This window comes from Bufo gargarizans, chromosome 5 (assembly GCF_014858855.1).
Source record: "Bufo gargarizans isolate SCDJY-AF-19 chromosome 5, ASM1485885v1, whole genome shotgun sequence".
Taxonomy (NCBI): Eukaryota; Metazoa; Chordata; class Amphibia; order Anura; family Bufonidae; genus Bufo; species Bufo gargarizans.
In genome coordinates, this window is record NC_058084.1 from 372,124,142 (window position 1) to 372,136,952 (window position 12,811).

The following is a 12,811-nucleotide window of genomic DNA, read 5'->3' on the forward strand; positions in this document are numbered from 1 at the left end:
GCTGAACTACGACAAGAAATTAGATTCTTAACAAATTACTTCATAATGAATTTCATTCCATTGTATGGAGCAGGGACAATGACTGGGATCGCACAGCCACACTAAAAATGATTTGTTACGATGAAGCACCAAGATATTTGCATTTGTGGTGGATCTAATTTTTCCTGAAATTTGGAACAAATTCCACTTCGTTAACTTTGATAAGCTCAATACTAGTCTGTAACTGCAATTTTTATCTGTTTTCCTCATTTTTTTTTTCTTTTGTTTGGTCTACTTTACCATTATTAGCTCCTTCGTGGTGCTTGTTTATGTGGCTTATCACAGATTTGCAGCTTTATTCAAGAGATGCAGTACAAAGCCTCGTGACCCTCATATCAATCTCAGTCTGATGCAGTAGCGAACAGGAAATGTGACACCAATATCAAATGTCACCAGAAATGTTCCTGTAGCATTCACCTCATTAGTATACAGTTTCAGCATGCTGACATTTAATTCCCTCACATTTATGGTTGGTGAATGTCTGTGCAGATCATCAAACTGTAATATTTAGTGCTTGGTGGAAAATATGTCTTTCTCCAGATTATGTTTAGATTGCCTCATGGAAGTAGTAAATCAGCATTGCTTACGCACCATTTAACTCTCAGTGTGTGCGTTCTAATACCGCTTAAATAGAAATGTGACATTTACAGAGCACAAAATATAAAACGCTAACTGTTCCCAGTCTTCACTGATCACTGTATTGTGAAATAAATCATAGGCCGTATCACCCTATCTTGGTTTTGAAATAAGGAAATTTGAGTTGACTATAAAAAAAAATTAATGGGAAAACGCTAAATGATATTTTTCTCTATATAAAAAGAATACAAAATGGAACAAATGTGAATATTCTGTTTATTAGATGATCTGTTTCTTTAAAAGATTGGCAAGAACTATATCCCTGAGCATGGACTTTAAGGGGTATTTCAGTTATATACAGTTATCCCCTATACTATGGATAGGGAATAACTATTAAATTGGTGGGGCCTAACACTGGGACTGCCACCAATCTAATAGTTATCCCCTATGGATAGGGGGATAACCTTATATAACCAGAATTACCCTTTAAGGCTAGGTCTACACGACGACATTTGTCGCGCGACATTTTGTTGCACCAATGTCGCGCAACAATTTTTATAATGGCAGTCTATGGTGTCGCACTGCAACATGCGACATGCTGCGACTGCGACGCGACAGTCGCAGAAAATCCATTCAAGATGGATTTTTCTGCGACTGTCGCGTCGCAGTCGCAACATGTCGCATGTTGCAGTGCGACACCATAGACTGCCATTATAAAAATTGTCGCGCGACATTAGTGCAACAAAATGTCGCGCGACAACTGTTGCGTCCTATCTGTCGCACGACTTTTTGTCGCGCGACAAATGTCGTCGTGTAGACCTAGCCTAACTATAGCTGCTTTAGGGCTAGGACCATGAGGGGCTTCACTTTGGTGCAGGAAAATTATTTTATTTTATGGGTTAGAAGGGTAGTAGCTTTCAGTTATCTTAAGGTTTGTTAACCCCTTAGTAACCAACCATATGTGTTTTTACGGCTGTCACTAAGAGGCCTTAGGCTGGGCCTCTGCTTTTTTTCTATTCTGTTTGCGCAGCGGGGAGCGGGGGCCCAGCTCTCACATGAGAGCCGCGTCCCTGCTCTAACAGCCTGGAACGGCAGCAGTGGCGATCCGGGCTGTTTAACACTTTACATGCTGCGAGCAATGTCGCCCGCCGCATGCAAAGTGCTGACAGAGGGAGCCGACTCTCTCTGTCTCCCATTGGCACCCCGCAAATGCGATTGAGGGGTGCCTATGTGTATGAAGGCTGGAAGGGGGCTGATGTAGGCCCCAGACCACCCTTCAGTAATTTCCAGCAGGCTGCGCCTCTCTGGCACGATAGGGATAGTGCATTGCATTTTAAAAGCAATCAAAAAGCTGTCTTTTATAGTCCCTTTGTGGTAGAGTGGTAAAGTAAAAAAAAAAAAAAAAAAACTAATTTACTCAATAAAAGAATCTCATAAACAAATTATGCTTTTTTTTCCATTGAAAATACGCATTTCAATTAAAGAAATTTGAAAAAGAAAGTATCTTCCCCATATGTTTTGTATTGCTGCATTCGTAATGACCCGGACTACATAAATATCATGTAAATTATCAAATTATCAAAAAATAAAAACGACATAATTGCTCATTTATTCTTAGTTGCCACCGAAAAAACATAATAACAAGCGATCAAAAAGCGCCATTTACTCTAAAATGATACCAATGAAAAATACAAGTTGTCCCACAAAAATCAAGCTCTCACACAACTCCATAGAAAGAAAAAGGTTATGGGTCTTAGGAAGCGGCAATGAAATTTTTTTTTTTCTTTTAATAAAAGGAGTTTTATTGCAAAAAAGTAGTAAAATATAAAAAAACTACCATATATTTTGCTTTATAAGACGCACCCGATGATAAGACGCATCCCAGATTTTAGAGAAGGAAAATAATAAAAGAATATTTTTCATCAGACCTCATATCAGCCCACTCAGAGCCTTATCAGACCTCAGATTAGCCCATCAGACCCTTATCAGACCTCAGATTAGCCCATCAGACCCCAGATTAGCCTATCAGTACCCCCAATCAGACCTCAGATTAGCCAATCAGTACCCCAAGACCTCAGATCAGCCCATCAGTACACCCAGACCTCAGATCAGCCCATCATTACCCCAGACATCCGAATAGCCCATCAGTACCCCCAGACCTCAGAATAGCCCATCAGTACCCCCATCAGACTAAAATAAAAAATCATCTTACCTGTCCTGCGCAACGGCTCCTCTTCAGCTGTTGTGCTCCCATCTTCCCGGCCTGCGCTGCACTGTCACATGACTGCGTGCAGCATCAGGTCATAGTGCGTGCACTATGTCCTGATGCTGTACAGGTACAGGAAAGTGCAGCACAGGCCGGGAAGATGGGAGCACAACAGCTGAAGAGGAGCCGCAGCGCAGACCAGGAAGAGTAAGTATTACCTGCGCTTGCAGTGTTTTGCTCCCCGCTCATAATACATACTAGTGAGCACTTCTATAATGGAAGCGCTCACTAGTATTTGTTTTATAAGACGTACGGACATTCCCCCCCACTTTTCTGGGGGGAAAAGGGCGTCTTATAAAGCGAAAAATACGGTTTATGTATTTTGGTATCACTGTAATCGTACTGACCCAGAAAATAAAGATATTATGTTGTTTATACCGAAAAATGAACGCCAGTGGCAGTATGGCTGTTTTTCCCATCTCCCTCCCAGAAAGAGTTAATAAAAGTTAATCAGAAAGTTATGTGTACCCCAAAATGGCGCCATTAAAAACCAAAACTTGTCCCACAAAAAAACAAGCCCTCATAAAGCTATATAGATGGAAAAATAAAAAGGTTATAGCTCTTGGAACGCGACGATGAAAAAAGGAAGAAAAACGCTTGAACAGTAAGGCCCAAAACATGTTCACACGTGTTGGATCTGACTAGTAAGATCTGACTGGAGGCGTAACCTTGGGGGGGAGGCTGACATGACAGAGGTTTGTTTAAGCGAGGCAGGATTGGCGGTTTTAAAGTAAAGAGGCAGAAAAGCTTAGCTGAGAGCGTGCATGTGAGTGGGATGTGGATTCTTATTCCATTTAATGCAGATTTGTGGGCAGAACATAACACAGCTAGTCGTATGGTATGTAGGATTTTACTCGTCAGGGACAAAAATTCTATTCTTTACACTAGTGTTGTATCTAAATATCTCAGAGTGGCTTGTGAGCAACCTAACTTGCTCCCAGCATCTGGGACACCTGCCCCTCTAGTCCTTCCCTATGGTTATGCTGTTAGTTGCCTTAAGGTAGATTTGGAGGGATTCTTGATTTTTCAACTGGGATTGTAGTTGCACCTTTGAGTGGGAACATTACAGATGTTTAACTTTTTAATACTACTTATATAACCACAGATGACCCCACTGACAAACTATATTAATAATATATTAAATTACCGGTAGTTGTACTGGTATTGGGTGGAGATAAAACCTCTAATATTCACTAAAACCTAATTCAATCACCAGCTATCTCCCTAAGGGCCACCAAATTTCTACATCTTTGTTTTCTGTTACTGGGTGAAATACAGAGGAAATGTTTTAGAGTTGTAAGTCACAGATTACGAAATTAAAAAGAGTATTAAATGTTTTTTCTCCTGTTTTTTTTTTTTTTGTATAGACGATGTCAGCTTCATGTTGAACCAGCCTCCAAACACACTCTGTGTATTTTGTGATGTTCTGAATGCAACATGCAAAGAAAGCAAAGGGAAATGCAAAACTAGCTGCGACAAACATGCTTATTGTGAAGATGCTGAAGAGGTTTGTGCGACCTTGTGGTAAGTATTCACTTTTTAGCATTAAAAAATCGTGTTTTTTTTTCTTTACCTGCTTTTATGCCATTGGAAGATTAGGTTTAATGCACACACAATACTATAGGGTGAAAAACAAACTGCGGGGGTCATTTATTAATGTGAAATATGCCTAAATTGTGACTTTTCCCCTCTCATGCCAGGTCTAAAATTGTGGACGGGGAAATGGACTGGCCAGAAGACCTGTCTCATTCATAATTTTCTACGCCTGTTTTACGGTGTAGAAAATGGTCTAAATGTAAGTCAGCAAGGAAGCTATCTTACATTTAGACTGGCACTGAATGCGCCAAATTTATGAAGAAGCTTGTGCCTCTTCATAACTTTCGGTGGATCCTCCGCCAGCTATGGGGCATTATTAAGATTCGCTACAAAACCGAATTTTGGAAAGTTCGGGTTTGTACCGAATTTTGCGAGTTTGGGTTCCCAGACCCAAACCCGGAAGTCCAGGTTTGGACGATTTATGAATTACTTTATTACTTTCCGTTATAACATGGTTATATCGGAAAATAACGTAATTATTAAGACGGAATGCAAAAGAGAAACTTTTAGAGGCATTCTATAATGCTCCCATAGATTTGTATTATGACGGAATGCAAAATGGAATGCCTCTAAAAGTGTCCCTTTTGCATTCCGTTTTAAGTATTATGTTATTTTCCAATATACCCATGTTATAACGGAAGATAATAAAGTGAAGTTCAGTTCCCCATTGACTTCAATGTGGTTCAGGTTCGAGTTGACCTGAAGTTCGGCCAAACCCAGCGAACCTGAACTTCCACGGGTTCGATTATCCTTACTTATAATAAATGCACATGAAAAAAAATATATATATATTATTGGTGCAGATCTGGGGTCCTCTCGTTCCTCTTGTCATTACCTGGGATGGACCAGTGCTTGTACTATTGTCATATCTGTAATGTATTTTATCTTTTTTTTAGGAGAAGGAATGGTTTCCATGTAACTGAGGAAACACTATGTCACAATCCCCAGTTGCTGCTATATGGACACAAATTAAATGATTTCAACTCCTCAACATGTCACATGAAAAGGATGGCTCATGAACAAACTCTGTTTATATGTGCTTGTAATGAAGATCTTTGTAACCAAGAGTTTACATTTGATAAAAGTAAGTTGTTATTTTTTAGTTTTTTTTATGGGAATGAACAATTAAGATCTTAAAAGTTGTTGTCCAAGTAAAAAAAAAAAAAAAGTGGTCTGCTTTTTCCAAAAATAGCACCAGTCCTGTCCATTAGGTATGTATGATATTACAGTTTATACCCGTAGCAGTGAACGAGACACTGATGCAATGCCAGACAAAGCCCATGAACAAAACAGGCACTGTTGCTCAAAGGAGATTTTTTTTTTCTTCTAATCATAAGCAAATCATTTAAGGTTGTATTCAATTTGTAAAGAAACATTTACCCCTACCATGACTCAGTTTCTTGATACAAATTACATTTTAGTTCTAAACATTTGCATTTAGTTGCTTTTAGTTATTTCTTTGTTGCATGACATCATTGTGTGGACCATACAGTTTCCTTGAACCTTGTTCCATGTTTGAAACAGCACCTTCTCTAGAACATCCCAGGCTGATCTTGCCTTCAGCCCAACATGGTATCTTAAATAAAACACATGAATAACTGACCATTGGAGAAAACAGTACAACATGAATAAGGTCTTAAATAAATCATTGCAGAAAACAATAATGCCTACTGTAAATATAGACCAATAAAAAATAAATTGCTTAGATAAAAACAGTGGGTGGGGTCAATGGATTTTGGTGCCGTAACTAGTGTCATTAAATAACTGAAAATACAGATACCTCAGAAGTACAATTGTGTCTGTGATCACTTCAGCAATGTTTTTTATTTTATTTCAGAAGATCATCAGAAAGACACGCCAAGCCATAAAAGAAGACCACATAAAGTGCCTCAACAGAAATCAATGCCATCTGAAAGTAATTAATCACACCTTCTATATATTATATTCTATATATTATAAATGTAAAATTACAAGTAGTTTAGCTTACAGGGAATGTGACATACACCCAGTGCTAGTAATAGAGTCCTGTTCAAAAGTTTAAGACCACTTGAAAAATGGCAAAAAATCATATTTCACGTGGCTGGATCTTAACAAGGTTCCAAGAAGAGCTTCAACATGCAACAAGAAGAAATGGGAGTGAGACAAAACATTTTTTGAGCATTCAATTTAAGGAAAACAACGAATAAACTGAAACAGCCTGTTTTTCAGCTGATCAAAAGTTTAGGACCACACCTCCCAAAAAAAAAACGAAACCCCCAAAACAGAAATCCAACTTCCAAACATGAACTCAGTAATGAGTAGCTCTGTCGTTATTGTTTATCACTTCAAAGGTTCGTTTCGGCATGCTTGATGCAAGCGTTTCCATGAGGTGATTCGGAACATTTCTCCAAGTGGTGAAGACGGCCGCACGAAGGCCATCTACTGTCTGGAACTGTTGTCTATTTTTGTAAACTTCCCTTGTCATCTATCCCCAAAGGTTCTCAATTGGATTTAGATCAGGGGAACATGCAGGATGGGCCAAAAGAGTTATGTTATTCTCCTGGAAGAAGTCCCTTGTCCTGCGGGCATTGTGTACTGTAGCGTTGTCCTGTTGAAAAACCCAGTCGTTACCACACAGGCGAGGGCCCTCAGTCATGAGGAATGCTCTCGGCAACATCTGGACATAGCTAGCGGCCATTTGACGCCCCTGCACCTCCTGAAGCTCCATTGTTCCACTGAAGGAAAAAGCACCCTAGACCATCATGGCGCCCCCTCCACTGTGTCGTGTAGAAATCTCAGGTGGGATCTGTTTGTCATGCCAGTAACGTTGGAAACCATCAGGACCATCAAGGTTACATTTTTTCTCATCAGAGAATAAAACTTTCTTCCACCTTTAAATGTCCCATGTTTGGTGCTCTCTTGCAAAGTCCAAACGAGCAGTTCTGTGGCGTTCAATGAGACGAGGTCTTTGAAGACATTTTTTTGTTTTTGAAGCCCTTCAGTCTCAGATGCTGCCTGATGGTTATGGGGCTGCAGTCAGCACCAGTAAGCGCCTTAATTTGGGTCGAGGATCGTCCAGTGTCTTGACTGACAGCCAATTGGATCCTCAAGCTTAGTGCTGATTAAATTTTTTGGGGTCTTCCACTTGACTTTTTTGTTCCATAACCCTCAGGATCATTTAAGAAATTCCAAATGACTGTCTTACTGCGTCCCACCTCAGCAGCGATGGCGCGCTGTGAGAGACCCTGCTTATGCAGTTCAACAACCCGACCACGTTCAAAAAGGGAGTTTTTTTGCCTTTGCCATCACAACGTGTGACTAGCTGACAGAAAATGGCAATGAATTCACATCTTTGCACAGATTTGGCCTTTTAAAGGCATGTGGTCCTAAACATTTGATCAGCTGAAAAACTGCCTGTTTCAGTTTATTCGTTGTTTTCATTAAATTGAATGCTCCAAAAATTGAATGCTCCAAATGCAGCTGCACACATTTTTTTCTCGTGTACCTTTGCGGCCTACTATGGTATCAGAACCTGGGCCCACCAGAGGATCATCTGGGACTCTGGGGAACTAGCCCAATGCTTGACAGGGGAAATGTGTACCAAGACTTATCTGTGAGTATATTGTTGCTTTGCTCCCATATTTAGTCTTACAGCAGCATAACAGATCTGTCATTAAAGGGGTTATCCCATCTTAGACAATAGGGGCATATTGCTAGGATATGCCCCCATTGTCGGATAAGGAGAATGGAGCGGAGAAAATTGTGGAGGGCGTACTGCGCATGCGCAGCTGCCCTCCATTAATTTCTATGGAGCCACCGAAAATAGCTGAGCGCTGGCTCGGCTATTTCCGTCTGCCCCATAGAAATGAATGGGAGTGTTGGCCACGCATGTGCGGTGCGCTCCCATTCACTTCAATGGGAGAGGCGGGGAGCTGTGCCTGGTGGTGGACAGACCCAGGGAAACCCAGGGTCCTCCAGCCACAAATCTCCCTGGCTCCGTTCTCCTTGTAGGTTCGGGTCCTAGAGATGGGACCCACACCTATCAGACAATGGGGGCATATCCTAGCAATATGCACCCATTGTCTAAGATGGGATAACCCCTTTAAGTCCCTTGCCTTCTAATTATACTAAGACAACTCTGTGCCAGTCTACAGTACACAGTAAAGAAGACAAGTGAGGTGAAGAAAGTGCTACCTTATTGTGTGTGCTCTAGAAGTCAGTCTCAAAACTGAAATATTCAGACCACCTATACATGAGTGTGGTTGAACACCCAAAGATCTGCACCATATCCATACCAAAATTTTCAATTTCTAATTTGGTGCAGATTAGATGCCATTTTGACACATATCTCACCCTTCAATGGAAAAGGGCAAAATCCGCAGCTATAGCCACAAACATAATTGACATTTGGAAATCCGCACGGCAGGTCAATTTACACACAGAAAATATCTGCAAAGTGCACATGAGATTTGTGTAATCTCCTACACTTTGCTGGCACTGTACTACACTGTGGTTTTTCTGCACAGGAATCCATGCCGAAAAACATACGTATTCCGAAACATGTGGAGGTGGCTACAAAGTGGTTGTGCGGCAATTTATATTGATGACTTCAAACAGCTGTTCAGTGGGGGTGCTGGTTGTTGGTCCCCCGCGGATCAGCTATTTGATGAGGAGGCATCGCTCCATGCGCTACACGTTGTCTCCTGTGTGCAAGCATATTATAAACCAGAACTTAGTACTTTTTAACATATTTCTAATAGAATCTTAATATTGCTTGTACATTGGTATTCATTTTCTACGAACAAAGGGCATTTTTACAGAGATTGTCTAAATGAGATACAAAATTTGTGACCCCTGTTCAGAACCGGTTTTCCGTGTTTACTTTTCTAGTTCAGTCAGACCTGTCACATTTGTATATCACATATAGTTTAGTAGTTTCAATAGGATGGATATAATGCTTTATTTTCCATGTGGTGGCAAATTCAGGAATTTAATACTTGCTGCCAAGTTGCTACTCCGTGTGATTCGTTTGACTTTGGTCAACCTTTTTCATTTTGTAAAATAAATTGCCCAAAGCGGACAACCTCTGTATGTTGTGTATGACCATTACATATTACCATACAAAGTCTTTGAGGGATGCTGAAAGGAGCTTCACTGTTTTTTTGTGTTGGGTGCGAATATTCGGATCGCGATTTCAGACACAGTTGAGCTTCCACTCTCAAAAAGTGCTGATTGTTTCTAATAGCTTTGGGCAATTTAGTTGCTGCCTGCTGTATTTTAATGTTAATTGTATGTACTGTATATGTACCCATAACATCACTTTTTTTAATTTTCTAGATGCCACCAGCGCTTTTAGTAAGGTCGTAGATGGTCAGATATGGCGTCAACTATGCAAATTTTGTGACAATAGGACTTCCGAATGTATGTTTAAAGAACCAAATTGTGAAAGCAGTTGCAATATAACTTCAATATGTCCAGCAGAAGGCGAAGTATGCGTGGCAATATGGTAAGGCTGCACCTATTTTCCATCAATTATTCCTATTTTCCTAGTGCTGAGGTCACTAACCTCCAGCATTCCAGCTGTAGTGAACTTCAACTCCATTCACTAGCATGAGAGTTCCCAGAAAAGCAGAACAAGTGTGCATGCTGGGAGTTGTATTTTTACAATGGCTGGAGTGCCAACCCCTGTATTTCACTAAATCAGTATCTAGCATACCAAATATATTCAGTTTGAAGAAATCTGATTTTGAGTGCTGCCTCACTATGGAGGGAATTTATCATGAGGAGAATATTTGAAGTCAGTTTTGCTTGAGTTTGTGTTGGACTACTTTATGCCACATTTATAAAAACTCACAGGTTGTTTTATAAATTTGTCTTATCTTTAGGCCTGATAACACACGGCCGTGGAGCAAGGACGTGAGCAGTCCGTGGTATCCCGGCCTGGCATCCTGCTGACAGCAGGGGCGCACAGCGTCATTGGTTGCTATGACGCCGTGTGCTTCATGCCGCCGCTGCACTACAGTAATACAATTGTATAGATCATATGAGTGTATTACTGTAGTGCAGCGGCGGTATGAAGCGCACAGCATCATAGCAACCAATGACGCTGTGCGCTCCTGCTGTCAGCAGGATGCCAGGCCGTGATACCACGGACTGCTCACGTCCGTATTCCATGGCCGTGTGCATTCGCCTTAAAGCCACGTACAGCTCGGGAGGTAATTATTTTATGATTGCACATTACTTATTTGTGGCTAAAAATCTTGTTGACTCGTACTTTCACTTTGTGCTGGTCATCTAACCAACTTTATCTACTGAGAGGTCGTAAACACTTATTAAAGCTACATTCTTATCAGTAGGAGCATGTCAGCTCTGTACAGAAAAAAAAAAATCATATTTTTAATAAAGACCAATTAAAAAAAAATATATATTAACTCAAAATGAGTACAGTTCAATACTACTACTACTACTACTAATAATAATAATAATAATAATAATAATAATAAAAATTGTCCCTAAAGGTGTACAGAGCCTTTAAACCTAACACTTGTTAGTTTTAACAACCTGAAACGTTTATTGCAACTTTAAAAAGTATCAATGATAAATCTGGAGTGAAGCTCGTTAACATAGATAACCACACCCACTTTCCCACTCATATTTCAAAACTGGAGTGAGTCGTGTAAAAATTGAAAAAAATCAAAAAGTTGCTGAAATTTTATGGGTATGCCTATAAATCAGGCATACCCATGCCACTCTGCCACATGAAGCGGCCATGCTGTGGGTGGGTTGAAGCCATGCTGCGGTGACCAATTATCCCGCACCTGCCTGTCATTTAATATTGACACACACACTGTATAGTTGGTCTTAATTGTCAATGGCCGCGTTGCACTTTTAATGTACTTTTAAAATGGGGCTGTTGCTGGTATGGACTTTGGCTAGTTAGGTGAGGGCACAATATGCAAATTATAGCTGGTCTGGCCAAATTCCTGCAGGTTATTTGACAGTAAACACTGAATATTAATCAGCTCTGGCATATACATTTCTCCCACCCCAGCACTCTCCTGCCCTACAGGTGGGAGCCCTTCTTCTGCCATCTGCTTTTCCTCCTCTTCCACATCATCTAATATTTATGAGAATATGTCATCGGGAACAACCAGCTCCTCCTCTCTCTGCATCTTGCTGACTTTTCTAGGACACAGAGAACAAGAACGATGATTAGGAAGAAGTAAAGCAGAGTAAAGATGAGGATGGTCATCATTAAGACCTGGCCCCCCTAAGGGGTGCAGACTGAATGGTAATCATTGACATGTTGTCAGTGGAATAATTAAGGCTTCCATCTTATTGGCATTAAATTACATATCTTAGTTTATGAATAAATACATAAAACAGACACAGCAGAAGTCTCCCTGCACTCTCCCTCTTCAATAATCTTCAATTAAGTATTGGATAGGGAGCGTGCAGGGATGGTGCAGGGAGATCATAGGTAAATTTTTGGAGACTGTAGGGAGAGCATAGTGAAACAGCAGGGACACTGCATGTTGAGGATAATCACTGTGTGCATCTTGTTCAACTGCTGTCACATATTTAGTTAATCTGTTACTTTACTGATACAGTTACTGTACACTATGGCAACAGACACTTGCCTGGGTCCTCTCAAGGAACGGGCAGTGGCAAAAATGTTGCTGTAGCTGGCAAAAGTCGCAGCAGAAGAAGGAGGGTTGACCAAGGTGCTGGTACTATAGTCCCTCCCTTTCCATGTACAGTAGTTGACTCTGCACATTTCAGAGAACTGATGGCTTATGCCCACCCAAGATGGAGAGTCTCAGGCCGACATTACTTTACCAAAAAATCTGTCCCAGCCCTGCACACATATGTTGAGCAGAAGGTGGGCCAGTCCTTGGGCCTCTCTGTACTAGCTAGATTTCACGCCATCACTGATGTATGGACTTATAACTATAGTCAAGGATAATATATATCTTTCACAACGCACTAGGTAAATGTAGTTCTGGACCAGGTACACCAGCCACTTGATGATGGCAATGCCAACTCTGCATTGTAATTGTGGGATTTCTACACCATTGTCCTTCTCTATCTCCTTATCCTCGACCTTGTCCTCACCCTCCACACAGAAAGCACAGTTCACAGCGTTCCTCCAGCATATTACCTATGCAAAGCTATGCATTGTCACACGGTTCTGCACCTGTTCAGCCTTGGTGAACAGAGCCACACTGGGGAGGAACTGCTCTGGATCATCAAACCATGGTTACTGATAGAAACCATGGTTATTGATAACAGGAAGAATATTTTGTCTGCTCTGCATCAGAGAGGGCTGACCCATGCACCCTGCATTCAGCACAT

General features: G+C 40.9%; 1 protein-coding gene across 1 annotated transcript in view; it reads left to right on the forward strand.

The window, feature by feature from the left end:
- Positions 1-12,811, forward strand: part of TGFBR2 (transforming growth factor beta receptor 2) — a 109,309-nt gene that overhangs the window by 64,966 nt on the left and 31,532 nt on the right. The window contains exons 2-5 of the mRNA XM_044293889.1: positions 4,249-4,405; positions 5,374-5,561; positions 6,315-6,392; positions 9,794-9,962. Of these exons, the coding sequence (XP_044149824.1) occupies positions 4,249-4,405; positions 5,374-5,561; positions 6,315-6,392; positions 9,794-9,962 (592 nt within the window). The remainder of the gene's footprint in view (positions 1-4,248; positions 4,406-5,373; positions 5,562-6,314; positions 6,393-9,793; positions 9,963-12,811) is intronic.